Below are 22,699 nucleotides of genomic sequence, written 5' to 3' on the forward strand. Positions count from 1 at the left end.
TGGTCAACAACTGTCACGTGCTCACTCTCCATCAGCTGCCACTACAAGGATGACATACAATCAATTGCACATGACACAGATTTGAAGAGAAACCAGCATTTTTCTTTCCAGCCTGCCAATGCCCTGATTCCTTAAAGAGCTAAGTACCTGAAGTATTTTTTAAACCTCACTGTGAAGGAGATGAGCACAGCTGTCATTTAAATAATGCAATCCTTTGTATGCTTGACAGTCATAACTTTTTTTCTTTTTAAAATTAGAACACTTGTTAATTTTGCTGCTGAACCTGATGCATGCCACTGGATATTCAGCAAGCTCTCCTGCTGGCAGGTGATCACTCTGCCTGCCCAGTCTGGTGGCTTCGGCCAGATCATGGCTCTACTTTTTTTTTTCATTTTATTATTTTTGATTTATATAATCACTTATTACTTGGCATTTTCATTCAGGCCCCGTCTGTGAATCTCTCTTGCTTTTAATCTCATCACTTCCTCCTTGATATCTGACTTGGCACTAACTGGATTCAGGAGAAATACTCCACTTAATGTCTCAGTAACCTCTAAGTCAAATGCCCTTTATTTATTAATAAAGACATTTTACAAAAATTACTATTAAGACAAACTAAAATCTATGTCAAAGAAGACTTTAGACTCAGATTTGTGCATAATTACTATTTTAAAACCAAGATATTGAATTTAAAAGCCCCAATTCTGTATTTAAGTGGGATTTCATTTCAAAACTCACCTGAAAATATAAGAAAATTGAAGTGGAGGCAAAGAAAGCCAAGAGAGCTGCTTATTTTTACCTTTCTCATTAAATGCATGCATGAGAAAAAATGCTTTAGGATCTTCCCTCTCCAGAAATAAAATTATTTCAATTAACATTCAGGAAAACATCAAATGTTGAAAGATCCAGTACCAGTTCAGATTAACATGAGCCCAACAACATGCACACCTTCTCCATGCAGGTGAAGAGTACTTCCACTTGCCACTCAAGAGGCAATACAACTCAAAAAATATTTACTTCACTGAGACCAGACTGGAGCAGTTTTAACTATAATGAGAAGTCTTCCTCAGACTGTTATGAAAACCAAAAAAGTGCCACCTACTCTCCTCCTGTAGACGAGCCATGATCTGAACATCAGTGAGGTCCTGCAGCTTGTATCCCATGGAGATGGAATCATCTTCCAGCTCCGAAGTGCTCAGTTCACTGTCTATCGATGACTGTGGACTCAAAGGGGAACTCCTAGAAATGTACCCTAAGTAAGAAAGCATACACTTTAGGCTACAAATATGTCTGGCCACCTTCATTCAGAATCATCTGAATTTACATTACAGTAGCTTAAAACATTTTCTGAATAGCACATAAAAACTTTCAGAAGTGTAGTGCAATTCACTAACAATTAGCAAAGAGCTTTGATATTCATGAGAAGTAGTAAGTGTAGGAAAGGATCATGAATTCCTTGGCTTCTTCCCAAAATAGCATTGCATAGCCCAGACAATGAATAATTTACCCAATACTGTTCTGATACACCTCAGATTAGTGTAGTCTAACCAACATCCGCATTTGCATCTCTCTTATGGGACTGTGTTTCTACTCTGTTTTGAAAAACAAGTGGATATGTGTCACTGACTTCTGCTCAATACTCAAATGCCATTTAGCTAAATTTTACTATTCTTTTTTTATACTATATATAATTATCATATAACTCAATCTCAGTAACAATTAAGGTTGAATATTATGCAACAGAGAAAGCATTACTTTCTTCACAGAGCTACCTTTTTGAAAGGCTCTGGATTTTTCCCTGCGTTTGATAGTAAAATATAAACTAATCTGCATGAGTTAGTTGTTGTCCAGCTTTAAAGAAAAATCCCATCAACTAAAACAGTAAATAATTTTCTAATGTCCTGTGGACCACCAGAGACCCACAGCCTGCAGGGCAAGAACCGCTGTGACTATGGCTCTCCAGCTGTGCTTGTATCACAGGTGTGTCTGCATCCTCAAGCACTGCTGAAAGCAGCCACCTAAAATTCATCCTAAATTCAGCTATTTTCTAATAATATCTCCAAAAGAAAAGGACAGGCAGGGGATTACTTTGCTTTGAAGGATTGTATGGAGTAAATGTGTTTGCTTTCTTAAATGTGCAAGTTACAGCAGTCCCTGAGGTTCTGCAGAGGTAGAAACAGCTGTGCTCTTTTGGAGCAGCAGAGGGAAGCTAGACAAAGTACCTGAGGGTATCTCAAAGAGCATGAGTTCATTTAGCAACTAGGCTTCATCCCACTGAATAGGGAAGACATTTTACTCACATGCAGACAGCTACAGCAGGCACTCTGTCTGGAGCTGTTTCTCACTCACAGTGCCCATATCCCTCAAAATAGGGATTTCTGCAGTGATTTCAAGCGCTGTAAGGAACACTGCACACAGATGGGTGTGACACTGATCATCAGCCCATCCTCAGCCCATGCCTGCTCCTGCCAGCAATAAAATGTTAATGCCTCTTGCCCAGAAGATTGTTTTCTCCACTGCCACTGCAGTTTAAGAGAAGTCACAGATACAAACTGACTCCTGATATTTGTAGTGAAGAAGGAAAGTGAAAATCCTTGCAATTTACAGACCACAGAAAGTTTTCTATTTTCCCAGAACTTGTGTATTCCCTATAGTGGAAAACATAAAATAACTCTTGAACAAATAGCAACAATATCAGCTTGAAAACAGGCATGATTCTGCCAGCTCTTCTTATTATAAGTTCTCACTGCCAATTTCATTACACAGCTGTACGTATGTTTCTGTGGACACAAGGAAGGGGCACCACGGGGCAGAAATAATTAATACAGCTGGGGATTGTTTAAGCTGACACAGTCACAACTGTACTACTGGGTAAATCATTAGTGGTATTTACTAGTATCACTCTCCCGTAACATGCTGCATAACACTTGTAGTTAACAGCCAAACTTTAGGGTATTAAAAAAAATGCCCATTTGGGCATCCAATTTCCCTCTGAGATATGAGTTCATATACAATCATCCAAAAAGAGTACTGCTGTTAAATGCTAGCAGGATTAGATACAATCAAGCACTTTTGTAAGCACCATAAATCAATAAAAAGATAAGCATTACCTGTCCGTTCAGGTGTTAGTATTGCTTTACTGGAAGTTTTAGAGAAGCTGGGACTATTACAGCCATTGGTATATGGGGTGAGTCTTGCAACAGGACTATAGGGAAAAGCCAAGGAGACAGGTGTAGAGAAGAGGTTCCGCCATCGGCTAGCTGTTATGGATGCGAGGGAGGAGGGGGAGAAAACAAGATTTACAGTTATTAACAGAACAGTACTGTCAGAGAGAAAAATCATCTCATCTTAATCTGTTCATCATACATTTTCTACTTAATACATGAGGAAAAAATGGTGAAAATTCAGCAGCAAATCAGAGGATCAGTGCAGTCTTCTGCGTGTGAAAGTGAGCTCTAAAAGGTTTTCTAGCAAATAAATCTGTTGACTACATTTTGCATATACACCTTTTTGGTATATATTCATCACATACATCACTGGGTGACCAACACACAAATAATAGAGGAGGTAAAAACTGCTACAGTTAGCAGAGAAACGAAAATGAAATTTATAGTGCTCTTCAAGGAATTGTTCATGACAATTAATCATCACACAATTGAATTAGCAGCTAAATTATCAGTTATGGGAGTTCAGAGACAGAGCAGTAAAAGACGCTTAACCATCAAGTGCTAAAAACAACTGTAATCCCACATCAAGCTTTTAAGCTACCATATTTTCCTTTCTCTTTTTACACCACCAAACTTCTGATTGCATAAGCATGATTTTTTTTTCACTGTTTCTGGAATATCAGAACAAGGCATCCCTTTTTCTATACATTGTTTACAAAAAGCTTGCAAGGCATCTGGTCTTCTAAGCAATATCACAAAGCACTCAGTCAGCAAAAATAAAGCTAAAGGCTTATTTCATTTACATTTATTTAATTTACATTTTCTTACTCACCCAGTAAAAGTATTAATACAACTGTCCTTTGTTTGCCTATTTTACATACCTTGAAAAAGTAAAATAAACAACATTCACATGCTCTTCCAAAAATATGTAAATATTAGTAATAAAATTGTTTTAAGAAAAAGGAAAATTTAAAAATCCATCCATTTCAGAGAACTCATACAAATACAAGGAAAGATGAAAAACATATGATGGGATTGCTTTTTTTTAATAGAATCTATTTTCTACTCATAGATGTTATGTAAAGTGAGACAAGAGGAGGAGCCATGAAAATACACCTAGCTTTGAAATCAATGGCATAACCTCAATGTTCAGCAGGTGCTCTTTGCAGTGTCAGATGCCACAAACTGATTTTCAAAACCAGAAGGGTCCAAAAGCCCCCAAAAGCCATTCTCCATTGCGTGGCTACTTAATACTACAATCTGCTGTGTTATTTAGACTTGTTCATCTGGTCATTTTACATGCTAACAGCCATTCAAATAATACTCAAGTTTTCTGTTTTCAAACCTCCCTACCACCAAAATGATTTAGTAGGACATACAAACTTTATTCCTCTTTCTTGCTAACATCAGCTTCAAGTATTCAAGTATTCAACTTCATGGGAAGGATGTCTTGGCGGGCTGTCAATCACATCCTCACAACTTTTGGAGTAATCAGTTTTTCATCAATCCAAACAGTGCCATTTCTCCTCCTATTCCTTTTGCTTTGACCTACTTAAATGTATCCTGGGTTTTTAAGGAGCAAAAGCCTCTTCAACTCGTCCCACAAGTGCTACTAAGCTTGGAATGAAGACAACTGACTGGTTCCAGCACAAGCACAAAGCAGACTGCTGGGGACAGGGAGTACCTGCAGGGCTCAGGCTCTGAGGAAGGTAGCTTAGTACACATAAGTAACATAAAAATTCAAACTGCATTCTTTGCTGTCCCGTCACCAAAGAATTACTGCAATTCTCTCATTTTTGGTGATTCTAGTTCCTTCAAGCTCAAAGAAACCCAAAGTTCTGAGATCTTTAACGGCAGCATCAGCACCACTTTCAGGAAATTGCTCGATGCCAACCAAGGCACACAACACAAACTTCCCAGCTGGACTGTTTGTCCTCAACATTCACTAACAGGATCAGTTCTAAAGTGAAGCATGCAAGTGTCTCAGGACAAAAAGGAGAGCAAACACAGATGAACATAACTCTACAAACTAGCAATTAACATGAGTCCCTGGGGATGAGATTAATTCACAAGGTGTTAATAACAGCAAATTGATCTAAGGTATTCAGTGAAAGAAATCCATACAGTAAGAGCAGATCTCAATATCACATCCACAGCTAATGTCTGTCATTTCCACCAGGAACCATCAATAAGAGCAAGGGATGACAGTTGCCTGAGATTTTATTTTCCTGCCTAGGACAAGCTACTGCTTTGTAGCAGCCTGATCATTTGCCAGGCCAATTAGCTGCCAGCATGTTCTCACCCCCAGATGTGGTTGGGCACACGGCATAAATAAACATCATTCATTACCCTCTACAATAACCACTGTGAGCAGGCCCACTGAGCACAAGGCAGCAGTTATTGTGACTCTGAAAGCAAGAACCCACACCAAGAATTTAATTAGCATTTATGGCTAACCAGATTTCAAACTCCTCTTTCAAACAGTATGTGTTCTCAAGGAAAGATGGATGGATGGATGGATGGATGGATGGATGGGGCCAGGAAGCTCTATCTACACTAACCTCTATATATACACTAAATCTCTAGGGATACCAATGTAAAATATTCCCAATCCTACAAACTTCTGCCTCTCTGCCTAAAATAAAACTTTCCAGTCTAAACATCAGGAACTTATGGATACTTTTTAGGCATATGAGTAAATCCATTGCTTAGGATCAAATATAAAAAACAGCTTTCATTAGGTTTCAAATAGGAATATCAACACACATATTGAGCACTTTATCATACTAAGAAAGACAGCAAAATTAGACTTACTGAAGTCTTGTGCTAATGCCAAAACCATAAAAAGGTACGTAGGAAGTGAGTGCTATAGACATGCAAGCAAATATGTAAATTCATGAAATATTTGTAAAATCCCAAAACTGTGCAATGGATAGTCATTTTAGAACACTTATTTTGCTCCAAACTGAATGTGAGACTGTCCTGGTTACCATGATAAGCACCACTCTGCTATGCATGGATGAGACAATGTTGTTAAGACCTTTATATTAAGTTTAAAATCCCAGCTGTTCAGCTCTGAATTTTACAGTATTTGTAGCTTCTTCTTAAAGTCCCAATGCCAGTTACCTGCAGATGAAGTAAGATGATTGGGTACCCTTTAAAAACAAAGTAAGTTTCTAATCTTTGCAGTTGAATAGAAATATAGATAATTCTGCTCTGAGTAACTTATACTGAAGATGCACTGAAGGAAGAGATTCAGCCATGAAAAGGAAAGCAGAGGCATCTAAAACAACAACCAAGAGAAAAGAAGCCAAAAAATCCATTTCATTTGCTGACATTGAAGATGTAAATGCTCTAAATTTCACTTCTTGAAGCGTTAAGGTGGTGGAATGAACATTGTAATAAAATAAGCATAAACTGTCCCAGTCATCTTAAGTCTACAGCTATTAGAAGTGTCCAAATTTTTGCATATTATTTCCTTAGTTTTGATAAATTCTTAATAACTAGACTGCTGATAATGCACTGTGTTACACAATACCTACTCTAATATGTTAAAAAAAGGACTTTCAAACTGACCACATAAGTGAGCAATCAAAACCTTTCCTTCCGAAAATAAAATCAGCAACAAGTGAGACTGCTCATACCTTTTAAATATTTACTAACAGAACTGAAGGTTTAAAAATTAATTAACTTTATTTTTATAACATCCCCGGAGATATCAAAATGCTAAAACAGATGAAAATAGTAACTCATATAGGAAAATACGAGCAAGTAATTAAAAAAAAAAATTCACCATACTGACACCTGTGAATAATCAGTATTCAATAAGAACTGTTGCAAAATTTCACATGAAAGCCTGAACAAGTGAACATCCACAGAATTGCAGCACTCAAAAGGAACCACACACCCTGCAAAACCACAGGATTCTGTACCATCTTTAAAGCAATCCCCTTCCTAAAACTAATTCCTCATTTAAGCCACATAAGGTAAAAAAAAAAAGTCCTAAACACATACAGAAGCATGTTTTTGAAAGGGAAGATGAAATTTGCTATTTAAATTAATGGGAATGTTCATCAGCTGGAGCACAAGGTAATAACAGGTAGAGATCCTTGTTATGTTGTTTTAGTTATGAGGGGTTACACTGGTGTGAACAGGGACAGTTCAAGAACAGATGCTCTATTTGAGGAATCAGATACACCCAGAACATCATATGTGATGTTTCTAGGACAAGTGGATGACCAACCTGGAACAGGTTGCCCAGAGAGATTGTGGAGTCTCCCTTACCAGAGGTACTTGAAAGCCCTATGGACACAACCCTGTGCAATGTATTATAGGATAACCCTGCCTGAGCAGGGAAGTTGCACTAGATGACCCACTATGGTCCCTTCCAGTGTGACCCATTCTGTGATTCTGTTGTTGTATTAGCTAAGGGTATAAGGGTTTCCAAGAAACCAAACCAAGTACATGCACATTTTAAACACCTTCACATTTTCAGAACTCCATTATGAAACTCAGTGAGCTCAGTTTGCCAGAACAAGAACTTTCTTCCACTCTAAGCAACACAAATAAACATTTTTTTTGCTATAAAAACAGAAAACAATAAAATCATATATATCAGTCTTGTACTACTGACTAAACATGCTAAATTATATCAGGCATCATCTGGCATGTTTATGCACTCAGTTAACTTTTGCATAGGCCTTCAGGCAATGTCAAACATACTTTTTAAGCTCAAGCTTAAAACAAATTATATAGCATACATGCAGACATTTGAATATGGGTTCTAATTACAAAGTCTGAACAAAATCCTCTCTTGAGCCAGCACTGGAAGAACACTTACAATACTGTCAATCTGCAGCACTGCAAATAATTTTCTGCCAACACAATTTCTTTGGAGCAGAAAACCCAAACCACTTCCCTGGTGTATTCTGCATATCTGTGGTTGCACAGCAGCCACACTTAAAATAAAAATATCTGTCATGGGAGTAAAATACAGAGGACCTACATGGAAAACAGAAGCATTTAGCTGATCACAGGAGAAAATCCAGAGTACTAGAAGGGAATTCAAAACCCTCTCTTTACCATAGATAGAATGTCTAGGCCAACTAAGAGGCATCACCTCAGTGAAGCATAACTAATATCTCCCTCCCAAAGATCGATATTTAACCTTCACTTTTGGTCCCTGTAAAAAAGCAATGCAGAGTTTGGTAACTACTCCTGCAGTCAGATATACATCTGGGAATTGCTATGTGTCTAACATGCCCAAAAAGCCTGACAGAGAAAAACGTGAAGATATTCCCCACTACTCACTGATTAGTGCTGTTATCCAATAACAGTACTGGCTCAAGAAGCAGGGAACATGGGCTCCCACTACTCAGCAGCCTGTAGAGATTTACTTGAGTCACTTGAAAACCCAGAGTTCCTGTAAGAACTTGAAGCAATAAAAGGCAGAAGACAGGTGCTAGATACTTACTAGGAACCAACACTGTTGCTCCTATCCAATAAAAGAACTTCAGGGAGCCAAGCTTTCAAAAAAGCAGAATCTGTATTTCAAGTACCTCAGTAGCTCCTGAACACATGAACCTTCGGACTACGTGCAATCCTTTGGTCTTTTTCACAGGGTGAGGCATGCAGTCCTGTGCTCAGAAGGACTGTAATACCTTCCACAGTTTTTCAAAACAGTCTTAAAAGCTTTCCTTTGCAATTTTAAGTCATAAAAATTCACTTTTTAGAAAAAATTATGGGTTTATCATTTACAAGATTGTAAAATCTAGGCTTAAGACAGCAATGTTTTCAGTTCTAATAACTGTGAGTAAAGAGCATTTAGTCGTACCTGTAAATCTGGAAGTTAGTTTGGGCACGTCCATTTTCCCATCTTGTTGAATGTTATACAGCAAACTCCTGACTTTTCAAGCAGCACACTCCTAGTTCCAGTCTCCCACAGCCATCAGCTTTGGTCATCCCATCAGCTTATTCCAGTTTGATTTCCTAACCACAGCTGTAGCTCAGCCAGCCATCCTACTAGTGGCAGAAACTTTGCTATCAGGCACAGTCACACCTCATATGCTTAATGCACATTTGCAGTCACACTGAAACTGTCATTGCCCAGAACTATTTCCTTGCCCTGTCACAGAGAGATCACAAAATGCTTGAGGCTTGTTTGTCATGTCTGTCCGTTGATTTCTCCATCACGAGAGGGAGAGCACCCCCTCGTTCCCAACTGCAATGAGAACAGAAATTTCCCAGTATAGACTGCACAAAGGGACTCCTTTCAAGAGTCAGAAGAATTGAGGGGTGGGGGGAAAGTGTTTTAAGATGTGTTTTTATTTCTCATTGTTGTACTCTGATTTGATTGGTAATAAAATGAATTTTTCCCTAAGTCAAGTCTGATTTGCCCATGATGCTAACTGGTGACTGATCTCTCCCTGCCCTCATCTTGACACACAATCCTTCCATTAAATTCTCTCTCCCCTGTGCAGGTGAGGATGGGAACAAGAGCATAGTTTTGGTGGGCAGCTGGTGTCTAGCTAGGGGCAATGCACCACATGGGCAAACAGACACAAATAGGAGGAGCTGAGAAAATTAATAGAGTGTCCACTTGCCCCTAAGCCTAGGAAACTGAAAACCAACTTCAAGAGTATGTGAGAACTTCAGTTTTAAAAATGTGAGAAAACTAGGAGTACCTGAGAAATTTGTTTCCCAGTTCATTCACATGAACTGATCTAGTATTAGCAGAGAATGAGAAAGCAGTTCAGTTGGTATATATTAGCATAAAACTGCTTGATATACAGAGCTACAGCATATATCTCAAGAGCTGCCCCAGAAAAAAACAGCACAGACCTCTTTTAAAGGTGGAATCAGAAAGACTGTCTAAATTGCAGCAGTTTCTGTAACTTTCAGCTAGCAGAGCAAGGAATGAAACCAGCAGTGGTGTCTGGCATACTGCTATTGGTGCCAAATTGTAAATCTAAGATTCAGGACTAATACTTTGCATGACACAGTCTAGTTGTGCCAATGATTACCTACTGGTGTGAGCAGGGAAGTTTCAAAGGTAATTGCAAATTACTCTTCTAGTTTAATGTATTCCAGTGAAAGATTGACCTGAAAATTGTTTTTGTACACACTGAATGCTGAAAACACAACCACAGCACCGTCCAGCTGCAGCACGCTGAAGAGCATGGAAACTCCAATCACCATTCACTGACCCAATTTTGTCACAAAAATTATTTTATGACATCAAAGGATTCAAAAGACTAGAAAGGAAATGGAATCACAGGGTGCAAGCTACTTCCTACAAATCCCAAAGAAGGATTTTAGCTATGCCCTTTGGAGGGTAAGGTTGTGAGTTTTTTCTTGTTTTGTGGGTTTTTTTTAACTTGGCTCTTTTTTTGAGGCAAACCTTTTACTGTATAGCTATGTAAACAGACAAGCACAGAGGCTCTGTGAAAAATGCAACTCTCTCAGCATTCATTTTCCTCCTGGGTGCAAAACTCTACCTGCACTCACACACCCAAAAGCAAATGTTTGATTAGAGCTAACAGCCAAACTTGGCTTCCCAGCTTCTCACCTTTGAGCATTTGGCCAAATACTATGCTGAAATATTAAGCCTTAGGCATGACCTAGGGCCCAAATATCTGTTCTCTCCCAAGCTCCCAGTTTTTACACAAAAAGTCAGTCTGATTCATTTCCATTCTATTTGGTGGATTGACCAGAACCCATGAGCATACATGAGCAGCTCACATTTCAGCTAGTTTGAAGTAAGACAGACCTTTCTGAGCAGACCACTCATTCTCATGTACCAATACACAGGGTAACCTGGAACAAAATACACAGTCCCAGATTCTTCTACCAAACTATTAGTATCTCATTCATTAGGAAGAGTGTTTACTCCACCTAATTAAAAGCCTTCAAATAAGGCCTTAAGAGCCTTCAAAAACAGGATTTTGGTAAGGATTCCTACCAAAGGGCACTGTGAATGCAAAAATTAACACAGGAATATACAAACTCTCAAAAGAAGAATCCACCAAAGGTTAAAAAATCACATCTAATTCAGGGTTCACATCTGGTTCTGTCAGTCACTGAACTGGCTATACAGCTAGCATGGTGTCAGGGCAGGCATATATAGTACTTCCCCACTATATTCTCTCTCTTCTAGTATCTATTTATGGTGCTTTAGGGTGCTGGATCCTGTGCCCCAGCCACAAGGAAGATGCTCTTACATACAGACATCAATGGCTGACCTAGTCACCTTAGGACACTATTTATTTCCAAGAGGAAGGAGAGGGAATGATTCATCTCACCTCTGTTTGCAAAGGACAAAGGGGTATAGCACCCCTTGCAAAGGGAGCTATACCCCTTTGTCTGCTCTGCCTACAATGGCAGCACAGTGTGACTGGCTCCAATACAGATCTCTGCATACATTCAAACTAAACTCTGACTGAATTCATTATAGAGAACAATAAACAGAGCTTAAAAACAGAGTTCAAAGACTGCCTTCAGTTTTCACTTTTTCTAAACAACTGAAAAAGACAACTCTCGCAGCACTAGAGCACTGCAATGCTTGCATACATCCTCCTGAAACCAGCTTGTATTCAACTGAAGTCACCAAAAAACTTTCTCAGCAGCAGTTCCAGCTGGAAGGGGACCTCTGTGTTAATTATTTTTTTTAAACAAGGAAGAGTTTCTCAATCCCCTTTACCAGGAAGATGAAGATCACTTGTGCCATCACATTTAAGGGAGAGATGGAGGAGTGGAAAACAGTGGCAGGAAGTGGGACAGCTGAAGTAACACTGCCTCCAAAAGAAACACATCAGAGAACAGCCTCCAAGGTGTGTGTAAGGGCAGGAGAGATGAAGTCCATGTCTGAATCCAGTCATTCACACACCCACACAGCACAGAGTAAAGCAAGAGCATTGTCAGCGTATTTTAACAATTGGCAACAAAAAAGGGAACAAAATTGTAACCACCTCATGATGTCACTCACTGGATAAAGATCTACCATCAGGATGTGCAGACAATGCACCTCAGACCACTGAAGTATCTTCCCCAACTCTTTCTGGGCCAGCTGGATAGACCTCCTGTCTCTGCTGGTTCTGGCTGTAAATTCCCAGGTCTCTGGTAAAGTACACCCAGCAGGTACAGACTGAATTGGGCATCATCCAATCATCTCTGCTAGCAGATCTGAAGGGCCAACAACCTCTGTAAGCACAAATGAAGAGCTCTGAAGAAGCTCTGAGAAGATTAGTGCATCACCCAGGGGAAGGTAGGACTGCAGCAAGAAGCTAATGTCTCTTCTGCAATAAGCATACCTTCAAATCAGCCAGCTGCACCCCAGCAGAAATTAATCTGTTGAAATAGCTTTGCCAAAAGCTCCACACCACACCAATTCAGGAGTTGTGGCCCTACTGGTCTAACGTGGAAAGGGTATCTTCACAAAGACTTTGCTATTGCAACCTGTGGCACTAAGATTTAAGCAGAGCTGTGCCACAAGTCATATCATATCACTTCAACATTGTTGGAGTATTGTGATCATCATGAATCACATTTTACTCACTGCCTACTAATCCAAAGGGAAATAATTTCTGCTGGCACAATTTGTTAAGGAGTTTATATTTTCCTTAATGAAACACAGATCTATCATTGATTACACACATGCACACATTACCACAACATCACAGGCAAAATCCAAAGTCTCATACTCATTTTGCATTAAACATCGTGAAACTCATCCCAACCTAGTTTTCTCTCTTGAATTTGCTACCTTTGGTAACTGCTTTGTTTGTATTTCAGTGACAGTGTGATACAGCAAAATCCCACAGAATACTGTGGGAAGAGTATTGTGCAATCACTCGGAACTGGCTTAATTGTTCTGTTTGCCACAACATTCCACAAGCAACAAAAACAGGTACATTTTGAACAGAAAAAGGTCTTTTTGTCTTTTTCTTTAAATGCTGGTTGGGTCTGTGGCATCTCCCAGGTCTGAGAGACAGCATGTCTGGGTCTCAGGACATCTCTTCACTGCCTACTTGCTTGCAGAGTGCTAGCAGACTTTGTCTACTGTATTGTTCATACCTTATAAATTTAGTGGAGATTTGCTTTGCAGACCAGTATGACATATTCTTTCTAGGTCTGGAACAGTCAAGGGAATGTCTGCAGATATGCAGCAGCAAGAAGTATGTGGCTGTGGCCATCACCTCCACAGCTGCCATAATTCCAAACCTGCAGCATCTTCAGTGAAGATGCCTGCCCAGGATGCAGCTCATGTGGTAAAATACTGGTGACTAGTAGTTTGACAGCCACTGTGCCAGATTTATTACCACCACAGTTCTGTGGCTTATGCCCAGTACCCATGATTATGAGGACGTAGGTAGATCTGTATTCTCTGGCTCAAAACTGCTATACTTATCATCCTGCACAGAGGTGCCTTGACTGTAACTAGACTGCTGACATATCCTCACAGAGGAAAGAGGCACAATTTTGGAAACCTCACTCGAAATCACGTTGTTTGTAGGGTTTGCCACTGATTTTCAGGTCTGGTATAAAGAAACAAAGAAAGTTTAAAGTCTGAAGCCAGGCCCTGATCAAGATATTTTAAAAAAAACCAAAAACCAAATTCCTTCCACTTTGATATGGAAAATAGTTACCAGAGCTGTTATTTTGCAAGACTGCAAACCACTTAACAGAAAGGAACAGGAGAGCTGTAGCACTACAACCCTCACTTGACATAAGCCCCTGGGGCAGGCTGAGCCCTCTAACTTACAACTCTCGATAACCAAGATTCTGGATCAATGAAGAGAGAAACCTGGTATTACATTTAAAATTAATAATGTATGTTGGAGTGGGAGTTGCTTCTAATATAGGCCCATGATCATAAATCTGTGCACTTAAATAAGCCCTTCATCATCCTAAAACTTATCCAGTGGTGAAGTTGACTGAGAGGAATCTGGCCTGCTGCTTCTTTGGAAATCCATCTGGTATATACACTGGTTATGTGACTTTTGTTAGACATCCTCCTCCTCTCCAGCCAGTCAGCTCTATCCCTTGTGGTTATCCTTACATGAGGAGTTTGCCTCACCACGAAGAGGAAGAAGCAGTTTCATGCCCCCTATTCAGAGGGCTCCATCCACCCCCATCCATCCATACACATCATGGTGGCTGTAGTGACAACCATTTTCAGTTGCAGTAGAAGCTGGTAAATTCATTTTGGAATGGTTCTCTGTCAGACAACTCACTGTACTACTACTTATGACAATGCTGCTTTTCTTGGGCACCTGCCTTGCAGATAGAAGATACTTGTTTCCCCTAATCCATCTACTCCACACATCCACTCAATCCTTTGGATTCCTTAATATGAAAACCAAATAAGCCTGTTGGTGAAGGGGTATTTTGCCAACACAGTAGAATAACATCTGTAAATGACTTTTACACCACTGAGCAAAGTTGCTCTTTATAAAACACTCCACAAGCATTGCCATGAACTAGACAGGCTGTATCAATACAAGCAAAACTTCCCAGAACAAATGTATGTACATACCAGGGACTTTGGCCAAAGCAGGTCACAGATGTACATCTTTTCACTTTCTTGATGAACAAAACCACACTGCATTCACATCTCTAGCACAGGCCTGACCTTCCCAACACTTGTACAAATGGCAAGTAGCTCTGTTATATGAGTCAGAAGAACACCATGGTGTCTAGGCAAGTTTTGCAAAGTCCCCCTGTAGTAAAATCTCTAAATATAGGAGATGAAATTCCAGAATTTGAAATAATTTGTACCGATCATTGCCAGCCAAATCTAGAGCATAATATTACTTCTTTTTCCATCATGTTGGAAACAATACACATGGAATTTCAGCTTACCACATTTTTAACTTCAAATATAAAGCAGAAGACTCCTCTCAAAGTTATTTGACACTCATCCCCAAAAGCATACAATTCATAGGCAAATACCTGGAGGAATATAAAGATAATGCACAAACCCCAGGTAAATTAAAGACTTCCAGTGACTTCAGTAGGCTTTGAATCCACACAGTCTTTTTCTTAGAACATTTCTATGATTTTAAGTTTCCTACTACTTCTATCTAGACTATGTTAGACATAATCGCAGAAGATTTTTTTAAATGGTATTTATTTAGTTACCTTCCTTTGTACCACAAAACTGGAGACACTTGATTCTTGTCTCAGGTTAGTCCTGAAGTTGCAGAAAGCCTGTTTTCAACAGATTTAATTCCAGCATTCCAGTATACCACAGGGTAAGTAAAAGCTGGAAATTAATTTTGTTTGATGATTAAAAATTCTTATGAGAGTTACAGTACAGAAGCCAATCTGAATTTCCGTCACAGAGGAGAAGGAGAACATTTGGCAAAACACAGCATATCCTCCATCTTTAAGAAACTGTGACCTATATTCATCTCAGCTAGTGCACAATATTCAAAGGTGACCTCCAGTCCTACCTAACCAATGATGCTACTCTCTGTCACTGGAGGAAGACAGATCTCATGCTCTGAAGATGTTTTTTTTCAACTAGTAACTAATTTCAAGTCTGAAGTTTAAGATGGCTTAAATAAAATAGTATGAACCTTGAAAGCACTTACAGCATGTTTAACAATGTTTAACACACAGAGAAACAGATATGGTAACTAGAAACTTGAAAACCAAAACATGAGCACTATCATGACATTCATTCATGCTGGATCCCAGTGACAGCTATACCAATGGGTACTATCCATGCAGCACTGCACTGCACAGATATATTTGGAGCCTGGCATGCTCTGCAGGGTGTAGACAGGCTGAGTGCACTGACACGATCAACTCTTACAGTCTCCTGTTAGGTACTTATGCTTTGGTAACACAACAAGAACATGTGAGGGCTTCTGTGTGCCTGGATATGCTCTGTATCCCTCCTATGAGAAGTTTTTCTCTCATCAGCAAGCTACGTTCTACATAGCAAAAAAATTATGAGTCTTACAGTATTTTCTTAACTTCAGCCTGAGAAGGAGGCCTGTTTTCAAGACCACTTAGCCAAATCAGGCTTTTTTTGGTGCAGAAATAAATCTCCCCACTCTCTTAAATCAGTATATTAGACATCCCCACAATATGCAGCCAATAGCAAATTTAAAATCCCACTGATAGCAATTCATCCACTATTTCAGAAATATTCTCAGTCCTTAGAAAGTAACAGCTGCTTTGTAATTTCAATTCTTTGTATTGGTTGCTGCTGAGCCACTGTAACCACAGCAATCCCAGAGAACTCTACTACACAGACTCCCCTTCTGCAGCTTTGGTCTTCAAAGTTGAGTAAGTGATAGGAAAAGACAATAGATACCGCACCATTGCGGAAAAACAAATTAAGATCAAATCACCACTATGTAATAATCAGGACAAACATTCAATGACAGTATAAAAATTTTTATTTTTGAAAAGCATTGACGATATTTCAAGAAGAGCTCAACTGCTATTGACAAAGTGAACGAAGATGAAGGGTGCCTCTGCCCTTTCACTCTGTAAGTCCTCGCTTAGGGAGTTCCTCTAGGATGAGGAGCAAGGCTTCTCTGTGTGATTTAAAGAACAGGTATTAGTTAACTCCCCTTGCAGATCAGAGCTCAGCTACTACACAAGGTACTCTCATGCTGAAAATGTACTATTCATTTAGTCTATACATTGCACTAGTATAAAAAATGCTATTATGAACTGTTTAGTGGACTCTTCAGAGACAGTAACTCCAGTTAATGAAACAGAATCTCATCTCCACATGCCACACAGGATGTAGAACACTTCTCCTAAATGGACATGTGCTATGCTGCTAATCAGACACAATAGCAAGAATTTGAAGCAAAGGTGTATTTTTGCTCTGAACAAGTTGCTGGAGGAAAAATACAGTTAAAAATATATAATTACATTTCCTAAATTTAAATTTTCTGGTAGCTTACATAAATCTTTCTTTGTTGCAATACCATCGGCAAAACAGACGAGAATAAAGGGTAGGGGATCCATTCTGTAAAAAACTGACTCAAAGAAGGACAATTTCCCATTCTTCTTCTAACAGTATCTTTGTTATATACTAGCTAGAATTCAAATATCTGTGTCAGTTGGGATATAACTCTCTTGATCATTTATGATAGATGAAAAGACAAAAAAAAATAGTCCAATTAGTCCAGGATTAACAATAAATTGCACTTTTCCTATCATTACTGTTTAGTCCTGAAATTCCTCTGCATCCCAGCAACACCTATACAAACACTACAGCTCCCCCTAAAATGGTATCTGCTTGCCATCTGTATTCATAGGTTAAATTTCTGGCAGGAGGCTTTTGCCAGAGAGCTCAATTTACAGTTTCTGACTTCAATATTGTTCCAAGATGCCACACTCCCTTCTTTGTTCAAGTATATCTGCTGTCTATATTGAGGCAGACTGGAAAAGCTAAATCTAAGGCTCAAATCGAGGTCAAAAGCAGCACTTACCCTCCAGGAACCCTGTGGCTTTTGGATAAATATAGCAGGTGTCACAGTTATGTGATTATCATGGGAAACTGTTAACACTATTACCAAAAGCATAAAAAAGATACAAAACACTTAAAAAATAAAAGCTACTGTGAAACAGATTTTTCATACTTCTAAAACACCATACAGGAAAAAAATTCGTGAGTGTTTATGATTAATAAAGTTCTAATAGAGGTTTAACTGACTGTTAAATATAGTAACATATTCAGAATATGTATTCTCATACAGAATTAAAGTTCAACACCAACCCTGAGTCAAATTAAAAAGCACTAACCAAAAAATTCCTACCAGGAAAATGGGTAAAGCGACATTAAAAAAACCATTATCATTACTATCATAGGAGCTAGAGCTTCTGCAACAATTTTGAAGCTAAGCAGACTAGTCTCTTCAGATTCCCTGGAGAAAGGCCAATGTCTCCTGACACTAACTCAGAGCACATTCCTACATTTAAAGTTCCCTGGGGTGATTTCAGGTATCTCAAGGGAGATTCCTTAGGTAAACTTTGCCTTGCAAGTACCTTCAGATGTACAATGCACCAAGAATTGTCCAAGCATTTAACAAAGAGGCATTCCTTGCTCCTCACTAACAAGCAACACAGGTATAAGATGGCAGAGGAGAGAGGAGTATATATAATTGTTACCCAAGAAAATGGTACAACAGGGAAGGCATGAGAATGGCACACCAACAGGAGTCAAAAGCACACAAATTGCAGAAGCACCATCAGCACAACTATTACACTGCTGCAGCATCCTTCTGCCCCATCTTACTGTTCAGGATAAAAGGTACTCTAGAGCATCTTTTACATGTTTCCATCACCAGAACCTGTCATGCCCACAATAAGCAGAAATGGGCTTGGACAATATAATTTGAGCTATTCCTTCAAGCTTCTCTAGAAAGAAACATTTTATTTCTTTCAAATAATTATTAGAGATCTATCAGCATCCACCTAAACCAGAAACAGCTAAAATATTTTTTGGACTATGTCCACCACAACAAGAACATATGTGCCTACATACAAACTGAGATTATTTTTTTCCATTATAAATAAAGATCCATTAGTGATGATAGTGAAGTATTTCACACCCAGTGCTTCAAAAGAGGCAACCATGAGGCAGTCTGAATACTGGCTATACAACTACAATACATTAAGCACAAATGACAAAATAGAAAACTGATGACATATGTAGGTACATGCTGAAGCCAAGATTCGACCACTCCACCCTGCCCTGCTTCATGCTAGACTGCAAATCACTCTATATCCTGCCTTTCCTACGGGCTAGGAAGGAGGAACAAAGAACATGGAAAAGGTTTGCTAGCATTTCACAGAGCTGCTTGAAGGACATGGTGGACTTTTAGGAAGAAAGGACATTGAGATGCTGAGCCAAGTCCTCTCAGTTGCTATCGCCCACATAACAGCAGGCCACAAAACCCTGCCCTTCAAGGACTCCAAACATGTTATGAAGAAAAAATTGCCTGAAGACAAAAGTCACAGATACATCAAGTGCCAACTAACTCTAAAATAAAACAAAATAATAATTTAAAAAATATATGGTGCCAGTCAGACACAAATTCTAAAGACCTATACTCAATCATACTCTTTTGTTAAAACTACATTGGGGTAGGACCTTGAGGCCAATGAAACTGGAATTATATTATATGAGCTACTCCTAAAGAATAAAACAAATTAGAGCCCCTAGCCCTAAGAAATCACTTTATATTCTGACACAAATCTTTACATGATTTTCAAATGTTTTTAAATGAAGTGGCAAGCAGCTAATACTACTTCAAGTCAACTTGCAGTGGCATACTTTCACCACATGAGTGATCTTGCACTTACTTTCTTGTGTGCTGATAATTTTTCTATGAAATGACAGCATCAATATAAAGTGCATATTGTATTTTTTTATATGTAAAAAGCATATCTAAACAGAAAAGACAAAAAATGCATACATACACACAGAAGGGCTTACTTGTAGACAGCCTCACTTCAACACCTACAGTCTGGAGCAGAACCAATCCTTCAGCATAAAACAGAAAGGGCATGATTCAGTCATCTAAAACAAGAATGCAATGACATTTTGGTGCTCCAGCTGGTCCAGTTCAGTAAGGCTGTTGTGCAGATCCTGTATCATACCCATCTGCCCACCTAGATATATGCCAAGGATGCAAAAGAGTGTCAGATTATTCTTGGCACCCTCACTAAGATCAATGGATCACAGTTAAAGTGACTGAACCTTAAACTATTTACTAGACACAAACCTAAAATTAGGTGGAACAAACCTGGACCATTATATGTTCTATGAATTCCCATAAATACCTGAGACCCAACAACAAGGTCCTTACAGCCAGACACAAGAGGAAAAGCTCCATGTCTGGAGATGGAAACTGAAACACAAAATGTATGTCCAAGGAAGATTCAATCACAAAGATGTTCCTCTGTGATACAGATACAACACAAAGCAATATCCTATGCATCTAACTGAAGACTGGCAGACAAAACAATAGAATTTACACCACTTCACCAGTGATTGGAATGTGGAACAAAACTTTTGTGCCTTTCATAGAACAATACAGATAGCTACTGGTATGTGAAAACACAAAAAATCTGCAAGCACCCAGCATCCTCATTTTGGAGAATACGCTAAGCTTCCAAACAAATTATTACAAACAAGGTCAGAAATACCATGATTGAAGAAATAGGAGACCATGAGAAACTATCTCTGCATGAGAGGCACCAGGGCTATTGCTGCAAAATGCAGAAGGTATTCAAAACTTGTTAAAAATCCAACTCCTTCTGACACTAAGTACGCTGAAGCTTTTCTCTAATTAGTGGAGAGAAACTACTGTCTCCAGACTCAGTTCACCCAACTGCTTAAGAACAGCTGGGTGCACTGTCCTTTGGCTTCTTCAGTTTCTCCCAAGTATCAAGCTTAAATGACTAAAGGTTCAGTGAAATTATGTGTAACATTTAGTATCAAAAAGAGCTCTTAAAAATCCTGACTGTACTTAACTTGGAAACAATCTGTCCTCCATCATCTACAGACAAAACTAAGAAAGAGCAACTGATCTCTCCTATGCAGCAGAGGACACAATTCATCAACATTTACAGAGGAATTTATCTGATTGCATGAGGATATCTTCCAAGTTATCCACCTCTACCTCTCTGAGTAACCATTTTAGTATTTTGCACTTCAAGGTACCAAGTCTCCTCACCCTGAACTAATACAGGGCAGGCAGCAAAACCAACACTGGTACTTGGTACTACCTAATGGGAAAAGACAAGTGAATACAAAGAAGCTTTCTTTCCAAATAGCAGGAAAAGTAAGAGACTTGTTCCACGTCACACTGCAAGAAGTGCAATGGCCCACTCTGCATTAGAGGGGCACACAGGGTTGGCTAAGTTGAGCAAACAGCCAAAATGAAAATACAGAAATAAACCTTTTAGTAAAGAAGCAGTGCTACCTCTATCACATTCTGAAATGTCATTCCCAGCTCTCTTCCGCAGACATGAAAAAAACCAGACTGTGAAAGAAAGACAACATGAAAGACAAAAGCTGCAACAATAATTTGGGGGCTAACAAACAGTGAGTAAGTAAGCACATAAGACTTATCAGAAGCAATAATGAAATGACAGCATCCAGAACAGTCCAGTTTTGAAAAGATCCTCATTTCAATAGAAAAAATATCTCCAGTGGATAGGCTTCCAAATGCCCTCAAGTCAATTATTAAAACCTAGGTTTCTTTTTAATTTCTATATAGGAAAGAAGTTGCACACCTCAGAAGCCAACCCAGGGATTAGTAGGTAACACTACATGTCCCTTGACTTTTAGCATAAAGTGTTGATGTGACTTCTATTGCTTTTAGACACACACCGCATTACAGGCTTTGAATTTACATTGTGAGTATAAATTATTTTAAGTAAGAAAAAGCCTACTGAAATCCTCACATGAATTTTAACAGTGTTTCTAGCTGTTTAACCACTCATGATGAGATGATAATCCCAGCTCAGCAGTCAGCATGGATTTAAAAAAAAAAAACCACACTCTAAAATGGGATGAGTGTCTTCTCAGCTGAGGCATGATCTAACACCACCTCTCTACCTTTACAGACACTTCAGAATTCAGTTTCCCTTTGAAAGTAAAATTATAACCAGAACTCTATTCTAAGCAAATAATTATGAGCTGCACAACAATCAATCCCCAAATAGGAAATTAAACTCTTAAATAGTATGCATATTGTAATTTAATAAAAAGCAGAAATCATATTGAAGAGCTGTAGTAAAAAGGCAAGAGATATCTCTGAAGTTAATCGAAAGTTAAGTGTCTGATCTTGTACACATTTGTTGCCATAAGGGTTTTAAACCAAACACTTCCATCTTCAAGTGTACTTTCAGAGCAGCAATGTTACAGTGACAAAGAGAAATATTCTGTTTGAAATGCAAGTCAAGTACCAAACCTGAGTTTTTCCAACTTGAGCTACACAAATTCTCAGCAGCTGTGCTACAAGATCCAGAGATATCAGCATTTGCAAAACCTCTAAAAAGTGCTTGGAATTATGCAGCTGTTACAAGAAATTACTTCAAATAAATGAAATCCACTACGAAGTAACTGCTGTGCATGTACAGGTGCACTCCAAGCATTTAGCCTGCACTGCAGCAGAAGATGCCTAAACAGCCTGACCTCCAAAATGCCACATTCCTCAAAAGGTGCTAAGATGTGAATAAGAGCTATGGCTGCTTATCATTTTTTATAATCAGAAACACACACAAAAAGGAACCAAAACTTCATGTCACTTTTTTCATTCTTTCTAGAGCTTTAAAAACTTTATTTATGATGGAAACAACATTAATCTCTAAGCTTCTACATGTTATTACTTCCTGCCTCAAAAGCATTTTACATAGAACTAACCTGCATTTTATATGATCAAGAAAGCTACATGAAAGCTACATTAATCCATTTAAGTATCACAACATACATATCTGATCCATCAATGGACAGCTAATAAAATTAAATCTAAAAAATCTACCTTAAAAAA

General features: G+C 38.8%; 1 protein-coding gene across 3 annotated transcripts in view; it reads right to left on the reverse strand.

Moving 5' to 3' along the window:
* The window catches only part of SLAIN1 (SLAIN motif family member 1), a 50,385-nt gene that overhangs the window by 18,303 nt on the left and 9,383 nt on the right, over positions 1–22,699 (reverse strand). For 2 of the 3 annotated variants that reach the window (XM_071431017.1, XM_071431018.1), the window contains exons 3-4: positions 3,111–3,260; positions 1,103–1,252 (exon numbers count right to left, since the gene is read on the reverse strand). In XM_071431017.1, the coding sequence (XP_071287118.1) occupies positions 1,103–1,252; positions 3,111–3,260 (300 nt within the window). The remainder of the gene's footprint in view (positions 1–1,102; positions 1,253–3,110; positions 3,261–22,699) is intronic. The other variant, XM_071431016.1, reaches the window with a different exon arrangement.

Source organism: Agelaius tricolor, unplaced genomic scaffold (genome assembly GCF_023055355.1).
Source record: "Agelaius tricolor isolate 1412-34295 unplaced genomic scaffold, bAgeTri1.0.p SCAF_7, whole genome shotgun sequence".
In the NCBI taxonomy this organism is placed as follows: Eukaryota; Metazoa; Chordata; class Aves; order Passeriformes; family Icteridae; genus Agelaius; species Agelaius tricolor.